General features: G+C 34.6%; 2 protein-coding genes across 5 annotated transcripts; one reads left to right on the plus strand and one right to left on the minus strand.

Annotated features, from left to right (window-relative positions):
* Positions 1 to 2,441: 2,441 nt before the first annotated feature.
* TAF4 (TBP-associated factor 4) lies at positions 2,442 to 14,188 on the minus strand. 2 transcript variants are annotated; one of them, XM_086427287.1, is made up of 14 exons: positions 13,939 to 14,188; positions 13,684 to 13,789; positions 11,299 to 11,843; positions 11,100 to 11,195; positions 9,604 to 10,461; positions 8,112 to 8,230; positions 7,930 to 8,017; positions 7,661 to 7,796; positions 7,478 to 7,533; positions 7,345 to 7,401; positions 7,068 to 7,211; positions 5,035 to 5,100; positions 4,404 to 4,668; positions 2,442 to 2,937 (listed from the first exon to the last, which is right to left on the minus strand). In XM_086427287.1, exons 1-14 carry the CDS (start codon positions 13,975 to 13,977, stop codon positions 2,765 to 2,767), a joined length of 2,748 nt encoding a protein of 915 aa, XP_086283413.1. In that variant the 5' UTR covers positions 13,978 to 14,188; the 3' UTR covers positions 2,442 to 2,764. The 2 variants fall into 2 exon arrangements, with proteins under 2 accessions (XP_086283413.1, XP_086283409.1); XM_086427283.1 differs by having other exon boundaries at positions 8,112 to 8,242.
* Positions 14,189 to 18,806: 4,618 nt separating this feature from the next.
* On the plus strand, positions 18,807 to 20,874 carry LOC147409295 (glycosyltransferase-like protein). Of its 3 annotated transcripts, none has more exons than XM_086427313.1 (3): positions 18,807 to 18,868; positions 20,043 to 20,223; positions 20,315 to 20,874. In XM_086427313.1, the coding sequence occupies exons 2-3, from the start codon at positions 20,143 to 20,145 to the stop codon at positions 20,822 to 20,824; spliced, it is 591 nt and encodes a 196-aa protein (XP_086283439.1). In that variant the 5' UTR covers positions 18,807 to 18,868; positions 20,043 to 20,142; the 3' UTR covers positions 20,825 to 20,874. The 3 variants fall into 3 exon arrangements, with proteins under 3 accessions (XP_086283439.1, XP_086283426.1, XP_086283431.1); XM_086427300.1 differs by lacking the exon at positions 18,807 to 18,868 and adding an exon at positions 18,993 to 19,320; XM_086427305.1 differs by lacking the exon at positions 18,807 to 18,868 and having other exon boundaries at positions 19,474 to 20,223.
* Positions 20,875 to 21,047: the final 173 nt, after the last annotated feature.

The following is a 21,047-nucleotide window of genomic DNA, read 5'->3' on the forward strand; positions in this document are numbered from 1 at the left end:
CTCTATGGAGGAGCTGGAAAAGTAATTCTGTGCAGAAAAGACGTTTGGCAATCAACTCTGTGAAGTACTGGCAGAAGTACTTTTGTGCTGGAAGTCTGTTTGGGAACCATACTGACTTCTCATGACTTATAGAAAAAAGACCAGAATACCCTTATATTATATCAGTTACTGTTTTTTATCTTTTAGTGTCATAATATGCCCTTAAACTATATTGTTTTTGACATTTTAACTATAAATATTAATATAATATAATATAATATAATAAATATTAATATAATATTTTAAATATTAAATATTAATATAATGTGTTTAAATCCATTATACTCAAAAATTAAAAAAAAAAAAATTGACAAACTGTTTTTTACATAATATGACATAATATTAAAAAAAAAATTGACAGACTGTCTTTTAGTGTCATAATATGCCTTCAAACTATATTGTTTTTGACATTTAAACTATAAATATTAATATAATATAATATAATATTTTAAATATTAAATATTAATATAATGTGTTTAAATCCATTATACCCAAAATTTAAAAAAAAATAATATTAATAAATGTTTCTTTCATTTGATTTAAAGGCAAATGAATTAGGAATATTTTCATAGAAAATTAATAAAGTTAAGGGTATTTTGGTAAAACGAACCGTTAGATTTTGACTCCCCGCAAGATGAGTTTTGAGAAATAGGTTTTCTCAACTTCTTCACAAAGAGTAATTTCTTGCTCTTGCGCGGAATAACTCTTCGAAGGAGTTGTTCATCTAAACGCATCCAAACGACTTCTAACTCTCCGCAAGAGTCAGAAGTAGCCAAGGAGTCCTATCCAGACGCCTACTTGGTATCTGGGTCTAGAAAGTGGAGAGGAGAGATACCCAACTACCAAATATCCATCTTTTTTTTTCTTTTCTTTAGAAAGGTACTATTGCCCCACCAATTGTGTGCAATTCTTTGGTGATTTACATAGGAATTGGTGTGGTAATAGCAGCTCTCTTTCTTTATTAAAGAAACTTTTACTATAAAATCTTTTTTAATATTCAGGGAAGAGAAAAAAAAATCACATCGAATCCGAGATGGTGACAAGTGGGGGGTTTATCAGATGGATGAACGCATCACGATGGTTGAGTTTGTGTAATCTAACATTCATAAGTTTACTTAATGGAAGTTTACCCAAAAATGTCACATGCAAATGAAAGATGTACATGATAAGACATAGCTTAAATGGGTTGGACCTAAACCAAATTTGAGTATGTTCATATTCAAATCCGAAATTTTTCTGGACCCAAATTCGACTCGGATTGTAATAGATAAAATCATTTTGCTTTTACTTAATTTGGATCCAATCGAATTTCTTGATTAGGCTCAAGTCGGATAATTACATAATGTTCTACATTTTTTTTATATACTTCTTTCCTAATTGCTATAATATTATATTTTATCATTAGAGTCTTTTTATTTTATATGAATTCATGTGAATTACAGTAGTAGAAGAAGTTTTGAAAAGGGTCAGGATCCCTCAACTCCTAAGAATGACTCATGAATAAAATGCATGATCCCAACCCTTTAAACACAAAATCCAATGATTGAGATTTATGAGAATCTTAATAACATAAATCTCAGATATACTTATCCCGATAATAAATCTCAATCTTTCGATTTTGTATTTAAAGGATTGGGTTCATGAGTCGTTCTTAGGTGTCAATGGATCCCAATGGTTTTCAATATTGGTTTCCATTCTCATCTCAAGTCATTCATCATCACGATCTTGGAAGATTTTTATAAGCATGATTTATATAAATGTATTTAACCCCAAAGAGGTGGCTTAATGGCAATTACGAATCCAATAAGCGAAAAGAGTCCTTAGGGTTGTGCGTTTGATACTCAATATGAGCAATATTTCCTCAGGGCCACCCTCGAGAGCATTCCCTCACTAGCTTGGTGCGTGTGATGCGCAGGCGTTGCATGCCTTTCCTTGGCTCCTCCATCCCCCTTGTCAAAAAAAAAAATTGTATTTTATTTCTCGCTCTTTGACCCGTAGATTGAGGTATTAGGGCCAAAAATTGCTAATGTCATTCTACCAAATTGCATCAAATTATTGGCTCAATGAGCAATTTTCGATGATTCACTATAGATCAACTTGTAGATCACACTGTGTGACTCATGCCCTTTTTAAGGTGCAAAAAATTAGGTTATCTACGATTAATTGCAAACTTGAAAAAGTGCTTGATTTATAGTATCCTCTCCATAAATTATCATGGTTGGTAGTATAGTAGCAATTTTGTTAGGGGGTAAGAAAAAGGCAAATCAACTATTTATAACACAATTATTTATGATAATATTGTAATTTTATTAAAAAAATTATGTATCTCATTTAAATTGTTGAGTAGAAATCACCCAATTAAGTTATCTGAATAATAGAAAAAACTTGAATCAAAGAACATATAGTTTTTAAAGCTTTTTACACATCTTAAAAGGATTCACAGTCCCATCAAAAGTGGCAAATACTGCGTCAAACAATGCCTAATAGAGAGTACAAGAAAACATGAGGTTCATGTCTTTTTTTTTTCTTTTTTTCTTTTTTTCTTTTTTTCTTTTTGCAATGTCAGGTAACACATTTGCTAGTAGAAAGGGTTCCTAAAACACCATGTATAACAAACAAATATATAACATACAATAAGGAAAAATAGCTGAACCTCAAAAATATTTTACAAGCTTGGCAACGGCGGGCTTTAACATGATTGCCTTATCACACCTGCAACCTCAGATCATTCTGCTGCAGCATCAGCACGCGTTCTCTCATACAGACGATAGAACAAAATTGATTTTGACATTTGGGGCTCCCTTTTCAGGGCCGCAATCACATCCTTAACAGAGATAGTTCGTACCACCTTTGGCTGAGGCAGAATGACTGGGTTCCTCCCAAAATTTTTTATGGGCCCTGATATAAACAGACAAAGAAATCAACTTCGCAATAAGTTGCCCATCACAGACCACCAGTTCCAACTAGGAGGTCAGTCTGCCATGGCGACAAACAAACCAATTGGAAGAGCGTAATTACCAAACAAAAAAAATTACCTTCTATACTAATCAAATAACTATAAAAGATACAATAATGCTGAAGTGAGCTCAAGATTGGACCTCACATCGCACACCCTAACGTCAAAGTGTATGGGAACTATAGATGTTTTACTTCGAGATACGAATGAAAAAAGCATCTATGGTTCCTATCCCCTTTCACATCAAGATGTGCGATATGAGGTCCAATCTTGAGGTCACTCCAGCACGACTCTAGAAGATATGAACATCAACTCAAACTAGATGATTGGTCCATAATTTTCTTTAGTTATGGATGGTTATATTCATCTGATTGTACTATTTCTGGAGATCTGCATACAACCATAGAGTGCACTGCTCCCTTCTGCAGAGGCATGCGCACACAATATAAATGTAGGAGGCATGCAATATCAGGCTGTTGGCAGCATAGTCACCAAATTCTCTGGCTTATCATAAAAGTCGCGATTAAATCATGACCTTTTAGTTTCACTGATTTAATGACGACTTTTCAATAAGAAATGATTTTTGCAAATTTCGCAATTAAATCATGAACTTCACAAGCTTTGAGATTAAATCAGGAAAAAATAAAGATGACTTATGCACTACTAAAAAGATACGACCGTGATGAAGATGATGGTAACCAATGGTGGTGCAAGTGAGGATAGCATTCATTTTGATGGTTTTTACCGGTACAATATAATCCTCGAACATGTTGTAAACCTATGGTTATTTGTTGGGGATGATGGATGATATCAATATAGTGTTCGGTGAGAATTGATGAAATAATATGAGATTTGATGACATAATGTGATAACACCACCTGTTTGGAATAATTACACAAACCTCAATCATAACTCGATTTTTTCCCGATTTAGTTCTTTTTTTCGATTTTATCGGATTTTTCTATTTTTTCTATGTTGCCGACTTATTACCAAACCCCGACTTGGTGATTATGGTTGGCACTTGGCAGGGCATCCTCGAGGCCTAACAAAACTGAAACTCAAATTTCCCCAACTCATTTACAATGTTCCAACTCAAAAATGGGAGACTCTGAGTCAACTACCTCATACAAGTTGACTTGGGAATATCTGGGAGTAAGTTTCTGAAATCAAAGGATTGAGCCCTTAATATAGGATCCTGTATGGAAGCTTAGATCCCAACCCTTTATATAAGATCATGTATGGAAAGAGAGATTTTCCAAAGAAAATTTTGCTAAGCTTCCACACTAGGCCTCAATAGTGCTTAGTGTCACAGCCACTAGATTAAGTTTCAATTTCTATCCCGAATTACATATTCAAGGAGACATGAAAATTAAAATTCTGAATCACAAACAGTTCAAATCACAGTTACCTGAAGCACCAGCAGTAGCAGAGGACCCTCTGTTTTCAGTGTCTTGATTATCCCTTGCAGATCTTCCGGAGGTTGACGAAGGCCTACGGCTCGCATCTTTACTTAACTGAGCAGAAGATGCTGCATCCATCCCCCCTTCACGTTTCTGCCGGGCTTGCTCAGCCATGAGTTGCCACTTTGAAAGCATATCATCCCCTCCAACAGCAACTCGAGCAGCAACATTTGCTGCCGTCGTCCGCATCTTATCATCCTCCTCTTTGTTTGCCTGCAAATGTAGGACAAAGTTCGAAAGTAAAAGAAAATTCCTCTATTCAAGTAGCACATGAATGCATCTGTTGGGAACCATCCAATTGGTGAAGCGTATCTTGAATAGGGTATATAACCACAAAATAATACCAATTTTCTAGCCACGTACTTAATAGTTATTCAAGCTTAAGCTCTAGATAGGCAGGTTAATATCCTCGATACTCTGATCTAGACACCCGATACAAGAGGTGCCCCACCAGTTCAACAGACTTGCATTGACATGTTCAAGGATCACGAGTACAAGATGAGGTCAGAGGACGATGGGCCTTACGTAGGCCATATATCTTCTTTTTTATGGGGAACATGCATTTCAATTGACAGATACCTTAAGTGTCTTTAAACGACCTTCATCCTTGTCCTTCTCACCATCAGCTCCAGGATTACCCTCAGCCTGCACTCACATTTTGAAACCACAGTTAGCTTTTGTACCTTCACTTATTAGTTGCTTTATGAACATGCCCAACAAATTTGTGAATCATAAGAAAAGATGGCTGCTTTTCGAAGGGCTCAGAAAAGGATAAAAAGGTTAAGATGTCGGAACTCCTGTAAAGTCTGAAATTATTATGATAAATTGATTATATAAAAAATGTGGTTGAATGAAACAGATTGAAGGTTAAAAAAACTCATAATGAAAACTATAATACAAATTAGGGGTCACATTAAGTAACAATATTGAACGGGGCCAAAAAGCATATCTTAGTGCCTTAGTGATTTAGAAGGTATACCTATAGTTTTCTTGAGAATTACAGGCTTCCATGTCATTAGCAAGTCATTCAGTACCAATACCATGGAGACCCAATATGTTAGGGACTACAGTGACAAGTGCTGAGAGACTTACTCACCTTTCCATCTATGTGCAAACCAATGGAAACTCACTACGTAGACTATAAAATGCAGATGAAAGCAATTGGAGCTGAAATAACACAAGCACACAATGTTTTTTTAACATGGAAAACCCTTCAATGAGAAGGGAAAAATCACATGACACTGATCCAGTAAAATCTTCCACTATATGAATAATGGGGATGTCCTCTCTAGACAATGCTAGAGGATACAAACATCAAGAGAATAATACTCTTGGATTACAATGCGTACGTCTTCATCTAAAAGTAGATTTCAATAAACGAGAAACACAAACTCTTACCCAGAATGTGATTGCAAATACCTCCAAAAACAAATACATTTGTGGGATGCCAATGGATGCCTTGAACTTGTGGATAAGTCTTCACAAGATCGATAACATGCATTCAAAGTCGTTATCGAATCGACAAGAATCGAGCTTGAAATAAATTAAAAAAGGGTCTATTGACTATGTTGCTACGGAAAATGCAGAGATAAAGAAGACCCAAATGAAACCCTTTCTTTTTTTCGCTTAATGTGTTGGAGAGAGAAAGATGATCATTTAAAGTCTTTTACCAACCACTGTCACTACCTTATAAGAAAGGTTGGAAGGGGAAGAGGCATTTCTCAATCCAAAAAAAAAAAATGGTACCCACCTCATAAGTCACAATGAGGTTGGATGACCCAAGAACAAGTACCTTCAGAACTCTAGTCAGGTGATTCTTGTAAGAGCAACAAAACCAATGTACACATTGATCGTTAAAGCATGAGAATATTCTAGTGGTCAGTAAGTTATGTTTGAAGAATTTCTTTACTTTTCTGCCTCAATTCTTTAAAATTCTCTACTTCAGCTGCACCCACCAAGGCAGACATGGCTGACGTCTTGTGCGGAAACAGAAGTTCTGAGTTTGGACTGGCATTAAGCCTGTGATTTTCAAGTTGAACTTCTGTCTTCTGGCATTAAGACAGAAGTTCTGAACTTTTAGCACTGTTATGTCCCTCTGTTTTGGTAACAGTAAAACTCATCCAAAAAATATAGTCCTATCATGTACTAAAATTCAAAAGTACTAACATTAACTATTCCTCCTAAAGTTAGCAACCTTAAAAACAGAAAGTAAATTAACGTACCCATTATATTATCAAGTGCAACACTACATCATTATAAATTAAAATTTTAGAAGAAAATTGCCATGAGCTGTCTCAAAACTCTAACGAGTGTTAATATATCACCAAATAGTTCACTTTCATACAAATGAATAAAAAATGAAAAACCACATGATTGGTTATCAGAACAAGAAGCAAAAAAATCTAACCTTATATGGGGTATACTGAAATGAACTTGAAAATGAGAAGTTAATAAAACCAACATGTAAAGAAAGCCCATTTGCCATTCAGAGATCTGAAAGCATAATGCAAACTTTCCATATGCATAAATTGGGTATGAAAATAAAAATATAACAGAACTTTTGAACAAGAGATTGGGTCATAAAGTTGAACCAAACCATCACTGACACTCACTTCATTGAGTTTTCGAAGCTTTTCAGCTTCTTCAGCTTGTTTTTTCTCCCACTCCTCCTTAGCCTTTCGGTTCATTGTTAAAATTTGACGTCGAACATCTGAAGTGATAACAGTTCGGTGTCTATCCCTCTCAATATCAACCCTCTACAAAAGTTCAGATGGTCAAGAAATAGAGGATGATAAACCATTCAAGATAATAGAAAAGGTGGATGATAAACCATTCAAGATAGTCGAAAGATGAAACAAAGTCCAGCTTACCCATCAAAAAAATACTAACCTGTTTTGATAGTCTTATTAGATTACTTATCAATCCACGCATTCTCTCCTCCACAGACTGAAAATTCAATTACATAAGAAAACAATAGAAATGCCAAAATGAGAAAGGTAAAAATTGTAAGCTAGCATCTCACCAATGACAAGCAACGTTCCACATCATTGCTTATACTCTTTATACCCCATTTGGACACTATCAAAAACAGAAACCAAGATATTCAACCATGGCATTGACTTTCCTTTTTACCTCCAAGAATAGATGCAGATATCATAAAATTACAAGAAGAATCGGCTTGAAGAAAGGGAAAATGAGTATTAACTGATTTTTGCCAACTTTTGCTTAAGGGGGATTTTCTGCAAAATCAGCCTTTCTTCCTCTTCTTGCACGACCCTTCGAGTTGCTTCTGAAGGTCGACTTTCCTCCTTAGGACCAGATAATAACTGCTCTTCCTCTTCCTGTCAGAAAACAGATCATAGACAGCATTGTGACTTTTGAAGTTGAATTCTCACATCTGTGTCACCTTGGTCGCTAGACAGAATTTTCAACCAAGGTAACAGTTCATAAAGGACAATAAGACAAATAACATACCCTTAGATTAACTCCACTGACAGCGGTAACATCATTGAGTTGTTCGATGCTTTGATCCAGAAAAGCCCCAGATACCTTCTGCTTTTTACTATATGGTACCACAGGAAAAGGTTTACAAAAGAGTTGCTAAAATCAAATAAAATGCATAATAGATCATTATAAAAACAGAATAGTTAGTTCACCTGGCCATGAGTGAGGGAGTCCCAAGTGTATCAAGTGGTTTCTTCTGGCCAATAGAAGGCTTCTTGGGGGGTGTCTTGACATTTGTTCCAACCCCAAGTGGAGTGGTTGTAGATGGAACCTGAGTGTGTATCTGGTATTAGATAGTAGTACCAATAAAATAATATTAGTAAATACCAATTGCATGGATGATGACAAGTTATAAACATGCAAATCCCATTCAAATGAGTTTCCAGTGTCTAGAAACCATGAGGAGAGTATATACAGAACACAAAAAGGATACCCAGTGAAACAAAGTTTGATTCCAAAGAAGGTACACATGACAAGAATGTTATGACCAACTTCATTTGTTAACATGATTTCCTTCCATGAACCATGGTACTAGATCACCACTACAACATCAACAATGTCACGTGATGAAAGATTTAACTGATTTGGACAAGATTAAATTGATTTGGATATGGGTGAACATGTAGATGGATATAGAAACAGACAAATCTTCCTCCCTTGAAGGCTACATATAAATATTACCTTCTAGTTTTTACACTGCATGGTTTGTTTTTTAATAATTACATTAGGACATACAATACTTTCTGCTCCAATCGTATGGTGCAAGAGTTGAGTGAATGAGAAAACCTAGCTAATTTGGAACCACTGAAGAAAAAATAATAGGGAGGCACACAAAGTAAGAAATAAAGAATAAACCGCACCATTATCAATCAAGTTATTGACTACTTCGAAGAAATCTCGAAATTCAAAACTACCCGCTATCCAATAAAGACCAAATCCCAAAACCAACTCACGGAAATAGAAAGGGTGCAAACACTATAATTAAGGACCGATTCATTATCTGAGACAAGGACTCTAGGTTCTTCTTTGGCCAAAAAATAAAGGTCAAAAACAAATCTCTGATTTTGGACAATGCTGGAATAATCAAATTCACAGCCGATATTTATTGACTAGTACACAATTCAAAAGCTAGCCAAAGTCAACTCAACTTAGATTTAGGATCAATTATATGGATTTTTTTTTCTTCTTCTAGTCCAATTTTCCTTCTGTTTTTAAGCTTATCATTATTGAAATCTTAACCCAGAAATTTGGTTCGGTTGAATGAATCCTCTCCATACAATTCTGTTTAAAGCCTTTTTCCCCACCGCCACCTTCTTTTTTTTTCCCTAATAAAACCTTATAGTCAACAATCTAAGAAAAGGAAATGTCAAATGTACAATCTGAAGAGTTTTACAAGCATGTCTAGACCCATTTTGTTATGAGTAAACATCCAGGAGCCTAGAACAGAAGGGAAGAAAACTACCTCATGGTTTAGGTCAAGGTTCCTGGGCAGCTCCTTCAGGTCCAGTGGCATTATTATCATTTGTTGATATTGCAATCGTTTTAATATTTTCATATAATTAAAAAAGAAAGAAAATACCCAACTTACACCACACAATAATCTGACTAAATCCAAAAAGTAAAGATGATAAAATCAAAGTTTACCGGCAGTATAGGGTCCACTGGCGCTGTCATGGAACCAGAAGAAATTTTAGCAGATTGCTTCTCCATAGTTTCATCTTTTAAGGTTCCAGGTGGGCCCGTACTTCCTTGGTCAATCTGCCTCGCACCAAAAGAAGATGAACGCTGCTCTTGAGTCTGATCAATTAGTTCCTGTTTTACATAACCCATTGATGACATGGCACTACTTTTCTGCTCTTTGTTCATTGACTGCCATGACGTTGGATTATGTTGCAAGTTTGAATGGGTTGCCAAGTGAGAAAGGGATCCACCATGCAATCTCTTAGTCTCATTAGTAGAGCTCTGCATTTCAAACTTGGGCACACTCATCATGCTCATAGGCTGCGTTGTATTTCCTGATTGAGTTGAAATCATGCCTTGAGTTTGGGATTTAAGAGAAGTTGCAGCAGCACTGACAGATGGACCAGAATGTGCATGAGCATGATAATTGCTCATTTTGGATCCATACATAGGAAAAGATGTTTGTGGAAGATGTAAATTCTGCTGTTGCTGCTGTTTGTTAAGCCCTCGTAATGGAATTGTGGAGAGCTCCTTTTCTTGGTTGACTGTGCTCATGCTGGAAGAAGACATTTGGCTTAAATGCATACCATGCGAATCTGACTGATGTTCCATCTCTCTAGACTTTTGTGAATCGTTTTCCGTGATCAGAAAGCTTGAATCAGTCTGTACTTGACCCGTTGAAGTAGGAACTTGAGATGAATCCGTAGGAGCCCTGAGGCCCTTCTGATGAAGTTGTGAAAATGAATGGGGATCTGTGAACGGTGGAGGTGTCTGAAACTGGTGGGATCCTGCCTGTGAGTTCCGGGCAGACTGAGCTTTTTGCTGTTATGGCATAAAACACATGCTAGTTCAGAGCATAATAACAAAACACAGCATTTTTGTTTTCTTTTAGAAAAAAAACACTTTTAAAACACGTCCTGTACGTCTGATGATTAAAACGATAAAAAAAAAATGAATTGCATTTTTTTTTTCTTTGAAAAAATTACCCACTTTCTTGGTAGTCTTGTAGTTGTTTGTGATTTTATTCACAAATATTCTTTAATGTGGGATTTGATACATAATAGAATTTGGTGATTCATAAAGGTAGGAATATGATTTGATGATATGGTTTTTCATTTTTTTCAATAGTGTATTATTTTGAACAAAAGATATGTTGATGAGTAAACGTTTTTTTTGCCATCATAACATGTATAATTATGTTTGAGAATATGTTATATTGAAAACATAGAATAAATTAAAATAAATATCTTATGTGTTATTAGATATATACATTTTTCAAAAAAATTAGATATTTTTTATTTTTTATTTTCTATGTTTCATCAGGTTTTTTTCCAGTTTCCTACCAAGTTTTTTTTTCCAAAGTTTTTGCTTGCCGTTTTAAACCCGTGCTCCGATTTTGTGACTATGGTTCAGAGAATGTAATGACATTAAAAATACACGACACCCATGAGTCTACTTGCCTGCAATTGCATTTTGGCTACTGCCTGCCTAAGCATCTGGTCCCCCACAATCTGCCTCATAAGCCTTATAAACCTCTCTCTGTTGATCTCATTTCTCTACAGATAAAAACATCTGATATATTTAAGACAAGACATAATAGAAGCATTTCATTCAAGATCAGCAGCAAAGCCAATTAATGAATCTATGTTAGCTACTCACCCTCAATTTATTAAAAAGTCCTTCAAGCTGCATAGCTCTGTCTTTCTGAAGGTGGGGTATTATTGCAGGAAGCAACATGGCAAATGACACATTTTTACTGACACCTGATGCATTATTTTCTGGGTCTGCTGCAGATGCTTGTTGATTATTCATTCTCTGTAATTTAGGGTACTGATGTGGGTTGTCCGCTGGTGGCCCCATTCTTTCCTTTTCTGGGAAATAAATTGGATTTTGTTCGGGAAACTGGACACCACTTTTTTGAGAAAACTGGAGGGGATTGTGTTCTGCCTGCCATTGTAGCTGCTGATCATCTTTCGGCTGCAATGGAAGCTGACTGTGTTCCTGTGAGGAACCAATTTGCTGCTGCCCATTCTCAGCACCAGATCCATTTTGTATCAACTCCATTTTGGATGAAAGCTGCTCCTGCGACTGCGAGTTCTTTTGTTCTTGTTGATTTTGACAGGTGTTATTTTCTTCCTGGCTGGAATTTTGCCATTGTGAAATCAACTGATTTGATGAAGGGTTATTTCCATGGGACAATGCTCCTACATTTCAGGTTGGCACATCATAATGGAGACAATTGAGTCAAGCAACCCCTATGTGAAATCTACACCGAAATCAAGCAGAAAGAGCATGTAGAAAACAAAAAAAATACTATAATTTTTTTTTTTTTGTAAGTATAAATGTATTGCAAGCAAAAATAAATTACAAAGGGCAGTCAATGTGACCAACCTGAAAAACAAGAGAGAAAACAAACTGGAGAACAAAGACTTCCACCTAAAACAAATTCTTCAAAAAAATACTCCCTTACTATTCCAAAATAATTTGCTCCGAAAAAATAACAACCCAAATACTATAACAAAAAATAAATAAATAAATACTATAATCATCTATGTATTGCCCCAAATACTAGCACCGGTAATAAGGTAAAGACGTCTTAATTAAAAATAAATAAATAAAATCGGTCATTCATAAGATGATTGCGAAGAAGTTGAAGAATAGAAAGTGAATAGTAGATGGAGAGAAAAGATGAACCCATACAAATTCTAAGCATAATAAGATGCCCAACACTTTTTGAAATGGTATAAAGATACAATAATAAAATACATCAATAACTAACCTACCCTTATATTAGAAATCAGAATACTCTTACTCAAGTGGATGCATAGATGTTAATCATACCAGCTTGACCAAAATGATACATCTATTTCTTCCAAGTGTTCTCTATAAATATGTAACACACCAATCCCAGGCGTCAAAGAAGGGTTTCTCCTAACCACATCTCTTAGAAAGTAACACATCTTTATGTGATTAGTTGGTCTTTTTTTTGAGCGGGTATCTGTACTAGGGGTGTCAATGTGTCAGTTCTGGTTCAGTTCCACATATACCCAGATTTCAGATACAACAAAATGGACACAAGACGATCATTAGACACTATTAGAAGTTTAGACTTGAGTTCATCTGGCCAGGGATTCGATCCAGCCATCAGTGACCCTACAGCTACCTTACTTTACCACTTGAAACCTAAAAAACCTCCGTTTCGGTGCTCATCAGCTTCAATTCCAGGTATGATATCCTTGGAACCAGAACCAACTCTACAAATACTTGACACCCAACGGATACCCATCAAGACAGACAAATATTTTTAATGAGGGAAAAATATGAGTACCTGATAAAATAGATAATTCTTTTTAAATGTAAAAAAATCTAATTTGTAATTTCTTAATTGAGAGTTAATATCAACAATGAATTCTTCAAGAAAATCAAACTTTTGATAAGAAAATCTTAGAAAACTATGATATGGAGCATTTATTTGTTGCTGAAATTGAATAAGAATGTGAAAAATGAATAGACATTCACGTAGAGAGAAGGTAAAAAAATAAATGAATAAAGACGTCACATTCTCTTCATATTTAAGTTTTAGTTAAAGTACATTTACTTCAAGATATCTAATGGTTAGTATTTAATCAAACTACTAATTTTTAATACAAATGTTATAAATAAATTAAATTTACTACTTCCATACCTGAAGGAGAACCGATTCTTATTGGGAGATCTCTTAAGACGACTACCCAAAACACGAAACCTAAAATGATTGGCTCCATGATGGTAGACCCAAAACTGACTAATTGGTTTCAGGTACATCCGTTTATTGGGTACCCATTGGCACCCTCAATTTGTACAAGAAAATAAGCACACAAAAAATAAAAATACAAAACACATAAAGGAATTCTAGTGGCCACAGCAAAATGGGTACATAACCTAAGGGGTGCAAATAGAGAGGAGACTGTAACTCACTCTGATTCTATAAATAGGAAAATGTAATAATTTGAACAAGTATTTGTTTTAATATAATCCAATATGTTCTCCGGATAAAAGACATACCATTATCGGACTCCGATGGTTGAGAAGAGGATGCATCTCCCTCAATATCTCTGTTTAGGGCAGCTGTGAACGCCTCCACGTCTGCCCCAGAATGTATAGTTTCGTCCTGAAAATATAGAAAAAGTTTAATTCTTGATTTTTTATTTAACAAAAAAAAAAAAAATCAAAATGAGAAGTAAGCAGAACCAAATCAACGATGAAATACGGCCCATTAATAAAATAGATAAAGGAGATTGACAAGTAAAGATAGAAAACCTCATCGTCTTCAAGAAACTTCATGATGGAAGGATCCATGAGAGAGAATTTCTGAAAGCTAGGGCACAAGTATGGAAAGAAAGCAAGAGGATTAGTGATTATTGGATGAAGGAATCATGGATAATTCGATTAAGAAAATATCAATTTTTATAGGGAATTAAAGGATCAAATTCATAGAATTTCTTCCTTGAAATCAGATTATGAGGAGATTAAATTTTTTTTTGCGAAAGTGAGAGTTTTATACGTAAGGGTGCACAGAGCTTATATAAGGATGCCCAACAGCACAAGAGCATGGTTTTCAAACCCGGTTTCCCGTGTCATGAGACGTAGAAGACCCGGACGAGTCAAATAGAAACCGGCCCTCCTTTGTAACCGTAAAATTTTGGGTGATTTAGACTTGCACCCTAAGTTTTTGTCAATATTATAAATACCCTCGTTTTCAAATTGATACCATGCCCCCTGACCTGGGTCTTCTGTGAGAGACGTGTATAAATGACTAAAATACCAAAATCACTCATCTTCAACCTTAGGTCCACTAGCTTAACAAAAGTCTATCTTCTTCAATCTTCAAATTGAAAAACCTCACGTTTAGCTAATTTTTCATCATCTTCAATCTCAGGGTGAATTTTTATTTTCTTTTCAACCTTAGGGTTTTGAAGAAGTAGAAGATCGATGGACTTCTTCTAGGTAGAAAATTCAAGGGTTTCTTCTTAGACATTGAAATATATTGGAAATGATCGATTGAAATAATTTATCCTAGGATTATTTATTTATTTATTATTATTATTATTATTTATTTTATTTTTTTGGGTAGAAAAATCAATGATTCTTTATAATACATGGAAGACAATGGATTGAAGAGGAGGTTGAATAAGTTAAAAGCAATTTACTATTAAGCTTGAGAAAACGACAGCTTTTCTAGGTGAGATGGGGTTTTGACTTGATGTTGAAGATAAGGGCATTTATTTCATTTCTAATTATTCTCATAAATAGAACTTGGGTCAATTTGAAAATGTAAGGGATATCTCTAATATTGATGAAAACATAGGGGGCAAGTCTAAATCTACTGAAAATTTTAGGTTTGGTTAACGTGTGCCCTAAGGGCACATGTTAAGATGCCTTTAAAACATTTTGGAAATAAGCATTGAAGAAAAAAAACTGAGGGTACTTTAAGTAGGGCTGGCAATGGATGGGTTTGACATGGAATCAGTACCAAACCAATATCGATCCGAAACATTTGCTTTATGATCCAAATCTTGATCAAATCCATAAATCTATGAATCGAATCTAATTCGATCCGATCCAAGTACCATCATTTTTTTTTCTTCAAGAAATTAGGATTTGAGGAAGAAAAGGTTGAAGGTGGGTTTTGGGGTAAAGATGGGTTTATATCATAATATTGGGATCGGATCTTTATCGGATTGGGTTGGGGTTGACCAAAACCTATCCAAAAAATTATCGGTTCTATAGTTTCCAAACCGAATCCGATCCAAAAATCTCATATTTAGATCTGAATCCTATTTTTTTTCGGATCGGATATGGGATCAAACCGAATCATCACTCATCTTAATTTTAAGTAGTAAAATAAGTTCTGAAGGTGTATAATGCATTTTATATGGGTAATTAATTTACAAAAAAAAAAAAAAAAAATCACAAATAATTGAGGTTGAAAAATCAGGGGTTCTTGATGTTGAAAAATCCAGGATTTTCTATATTTTTTAATATAATGGGTTCTTGAGATTGAAAATCAAGGTTTTTTTATTTTTTTATTTTTTTATTTTTTATTTTTTTATTATTATTATTATTATTATTATTATTATTATTATGATGATGAATATTAGGAAGAATGGAGGTTTCTTGAGGGTTTTTTTTTTTTTTTTTTGTTGCAAATGCTGAAGACGATGAGTTCTTGAGGTTGAAAAATCGACATTTTTTTTTTTTAAATATTAAAAAGATAATGGTTTTATGAGAATTGAAAATCAAGGGGTTTATCCCAATAGGTTGAAAAAACAAGGATTTTGCCCAATAATGGAATTCCCCCACCACCCCACACACACTTGAAGTGGATGGATCTCCATTTTGTGCCTGAATACAATGAAATTCGAGTTCGACACACTGTTCATTTTAATTCCCAAAACATGTCTCCTTCATTTTGGTAACCTAGGAATTTGTGAGTAAGCCAGTTTTAATATCTACGAATTCATATATATACATGTACAGTCCGTGATTATAAAAGTGACGAATTCACTCAAAATACATGTTTTGGGAATAACAATGAACAGTGTAGTGGAATCGAAATTTGGACATAAGTTGCACATGCTTTGGGAAAAATCCCTTAAAGATTAAAGGGTCCCGTTCCCCACCCTAAGCTTTACCCTACACTTTAACAAACGTGTTTTGTCTTACATGGGTTAGAAGGTTTGGAATAGGCTGATTTTTGGTGATGATGATCTCTATGGTGAGGAGATCATCCTCACCAAAAATCTGCCCATTCCAAAACTTCTAACCCTATCAAAAATGATTTACAAAAAATGGACGGTTCACGATTTTTCAACTTGTAAACATGGGGCTAAAAATTTCGGAATGAGCTGATTTTTGGTGAGGATGATCTTCTAATCATAGAGATCATCCTCACCAAAAATCAGCCCATTCCAAAACTTCTAACCCATGTAAGACAAAACACGTTTGTTAAAGTGTAGGGTAAAGCTTAGGGTGTTGAACATTTCCCAAGATTAAAACACTCGTCAAACATTGACAAGTTTTGACCCAACATTACAACACTTGTTCAAACAATTTCAATGGTTGTTTACAATTATGATTAGGCCGTATAAAAAAAAACAACAACAACAACAAAGAGAGAAAGCTTCTAAATTTGCTAGATACAGATCTAATTGGATTCATCAATCTAACTCCAACCCGATCCAATATGATATGTATTCTTCTCAATCCGATCCAATCCAAAAAATCAATATATTTGGATTGATCCTATTCTAACCCAATTAATTTAATAAAAGTATATAAAATATAATGTAAATGGTAAATATGAATTTACATCATTAATATTTCCAACTCATTATAAGATTAGGTCCCTATCAAATCAGGTGATCCAAAATCGATCCAATCTTATCAAATCAAGAGGTGGTAAATCCAAAACTAAAATAATAGTGCAAAGACGGTCCCTTCAAAATTTTGGAACGGGTTGGTGCTTCAAAGTTTTTTCCTTTAATACACAAGTTAACAAGACCCAAAATCTTTTATAAGCCAATATAAATCATAATTATCAGTTAATTAGTTAAGGATAATAAAGGTGTAGTTGAGAAAGTGTGCCTCGTTTCCATCAAGTGGGGTCCTCTAAAGAGAACAATGTGAGCCCATGGTTCAGGCTTTTTTTCGCAAACCCAAATGACCCCACCACATTACCCCATACGGATGCACCTTGTCCATCTTGCACCGGCAACGCGTGCTTATGTGTCGGCCCCCCATCTCTCTCTCTCTCTCTCTCTCTGTGAGTTTGAGAATCCAAAATAAATTAAAAAATGGACCAACATGTGATCCAACTTGATAACTATGAGCAGACATGGATTTCGTTTTCATTTTGCTTTTGTTTCTTTCTTTTATTTTAGAACCTTACAGACATTTTTAAATCAAATATATTTCTTCCCATTTAATGGTCTTTGTAAACATGTCTTCCATAAAGTTTGTATATGTGAGTGTGACCAACTCTACCTCCACATGTAGAATAGGTGGTCCACTCATCTCGTCCATTTGTTAAGTCATAGAGATCATATTATTATGATGAAACGATTTGATCATCAAAAATCAATTACGATCATAATTAGAAGGATATGAATTGGGACTTTTTTAAAAGACTCGAGATCCAGTACAACGTCCGATGTCTACGTGACATGTTTTTTTTGGAATTTAAAACACTTCGCGCTCCTAACCAAGCCATGCACACAGCCCAATGTGTTTATTCTCCAATCAAACAATGCCAAGTAGACACTTTTCCTATAGATAGGAACAGGACACTGTTTTGGATCGTGACTCTTTCTAGAATCCATTCAATAGTGTCTAACTTTTCGAAGGACCAATTAGTTCTCAAAGATTAATTCCCCATGAGATCCTATCTCTCTTCATTGAAATACAATGATTAGTGTAGTTTATGTAATTGTGACAATGGAAAACATGGTTCTAGACATAATTGAATGGTTACATGACGAGGATTTGTTACCTTAATTTTTTGGGGGTAAGACTTCAATGATGACGAAGTAATGAATGCCACATTGATTACATCATTAATGATCTTAGCAATAAACAATCATGATGGAAATTAAAGGTTGTGATCCCATCATTCAAGTAATCTATCTTTGATATATGATTCATTTAAGATATGGGCTATTCTTGGATTATATGATGATGTGCTCCTCATATTCAATCAAACCTATTGATCAACAATTGGTGGGCTAGATCCTAAAAGAGTGAGAGAAAGATTTAAACGTGGAAACATCTCGATGATAAAAGATTTGACTTTAAACGGAGTGAAATCATGAAATAAGATTCATTTAACTGACCCTAAATTGATAGACCACTGCTTGATATGGCACAACAAACCTTATAACCTTACACCACAATGCATGAACCTTCCTTACTTGCACTTAATATCCAATCAAGTTTTTTACTCTATTGGATAATCTAAGAAATTCCAGACAATCTGATTATTGGACTGTTCCCATTCCCAAGTGCAATCCACCTATTGTACGGTCAAGATCAATGGGTGAGCAATACTCTCTCTCTCTTTGAGATTAAGATGTATAAGATACTTGGACATAATTGAGGAGACAACTGTTAATGGTTATAAAAAAAAATATTGGGTACATGTGATTCAACTTGGCAGGTTAAGCTGTCCATTTGATGATTGTATGGGAGCAGTGTAAGTCTCTCTATTTGATTATTAATAATATAATATAATATAAGTTAGTTTTATAATTTCATATTTTAATATTTATCTAATTTAATTAAATCTCTCTCTCTCTCTTCATGTACCTGTCTGAAGCATCTCTTTCACATACCTTGAATTAGATTGGCTTAGGCACTGAGATTTGTTTGGCATGCCTCACACCCCAAATACAATAATGTTTTTGGTCAGAGAGAGATAGAGAGAGAATCTTAAATTCTTCTTTTTTGAGTTATATTTTATTTGTTATGTTGCTGTATATAATTATTGGGAATGTGAAGGAGTGGTGTTAGTTTTATCTAAGGAAGATGTGGTGGAAGTGGGTTTGAGCAGATAAGTTATTATACCACTTTCCATTGAAAGAGATAGAAAGACTGATCTTCAGAAGTTCAACTTGTTTATCTCTTCTCAGTTATTGGATTCTACAGGTGAGCAAAAAAAAAATCCTTCCTTTTCTTCCCCACTTTTTATTTTGTTTGTTGTGGTGGAAATTTCACAAAAAAAAAAAAAAAACAGATATAGTTTGTGTGTTAGTGTTTTTTTTTTTTTTAATATTTTTTTTTCTTCTAAAAAGCCTCTAATTTTAGAAATGAAATTCTAGAGATCTAAGTATCATGCTCTTAATAACCCAGTTTGTAGTGATGAAACTTTGTTTTATTTTACTTTTTTCATCATAGATTTATATATGTGGGGAGTTTGACATGGTGATCTAAACAAATAATAGAGGTTCAAATATGGGTATTAGTTAGATTTTGATCATGAAAACAACCCAATTTTTGTTTTTAATTATATTCACAGATAAGAACAGAACAGATTTAAACTTCCTGTTTGAACCTGAAACTTCAAGTACCCATATCTGTAATTTGAAATTTTGAAACAAATTGAAATATCCTAATTAATCATACAAAACCACTAAAACAACTAACCATAGAAGATAAGGATTTATAAATATTTGAACTTGGATACATATCTATGAGATTTCATGTTGATAAATTGCATACTTATATTACAAATTCTTAAATATTTCATTACGTAAGCGCTTGATCAATGGGTTCTGATCAGACCTTGATTCACTTCTCCAGGAGTTCTTAATTTGATAACTAAATTCTGAATTTCAAATGTAAATCTAGACATATTTTACATTTTACAGGATATAAAGATTGAAGATTCACATTCAAGGTGTAGTTTTTCTTTGGAAATCGCTTACTGGATAGATCAAAGGCTGGTTTCAATCTTACATAACAAGGTGAATGGAGAGGCTTTTGAATCTGTATGATAAGGAATCCATGAAGATCGCCATGTTAAGGCATGAAGAAACATTCAAAGAACAGGTAATTAATCTGATATTTAGTCCTTTTTTCTTCTACTTCAAGAGTCCGTTAACTAGCCCGAACGATTCTAAGTTTGACGATGATTATGCAGGTGTACGAACTTCATCGTCTGTATCGAATTCAGAAGATGTTAATGAAAAACAATAGGCCCTTCGAACGTCGTCTAGAAAGACGAAATGGGGTTAATTATATTAATGGAGATCAGCAAAATATGCGAAGAAAACTTGACTTGGAACGTCCAGCCGAAGAGTACATCATGGATGAAGATGAAGATGGAATGCTAGAGATCGATGATGAGAGTGATATTGAATTAACATTGGGTCCTACAAAATTTCGACAAAGGAAGAACGACGGGACACCATTAAATTCAGATACCGGACCAAGCTTTTCTTCATCTTCCACAGAATCTAACACCATTAAGAGGACAGACACAAGAGAAGAATTAACAGGCCATGAATGGGGGTTCATCCCAGTACCCAACATGTACCCAAATTTTGAAAATGGAAAAAATGCAGCTTTTGATGTCGAAGAACAATTGAGACAAGAGAGACCAAACCAACCACCTTGGCTTGTCCAAGTTTTGAATCTGAACATGGTGTAAAAGTTATGAGTGAATTTTCCAAAGGTTTAGATTTCTTATGATTCGACTAATCCATGACTGCAGTTATATGTGAAAATTGTCATGTTTGGGTTACAGTTTAATGAGTGTTTTGAGTTTTAAACCAAGTCTAACAGTTCCCTGGCTCTTGAAGCCCAGTATAAAAGTGAGTTTCCATTGACTCCTTGTATGTTTTACCTGAGTTTCTTGTTTTTCTTAAGGCTTT

Source organism: Akebia trifoliata, chromosome 2 (genome assembly GCF_017979445.1).
Source record: "Akebia trifoliata isolate Shusen 1 chromosome 2, ASM1797944v1, whole genome shotgun sequence".
In the NCBI taxonomy this organism is placed as follows: Eukaryota; Viridiplantae; Streptophyta; class Magnoliopsida; order Ranunculales; family Lardizabalaceae; genus Akebia; species Akebia trifoliata.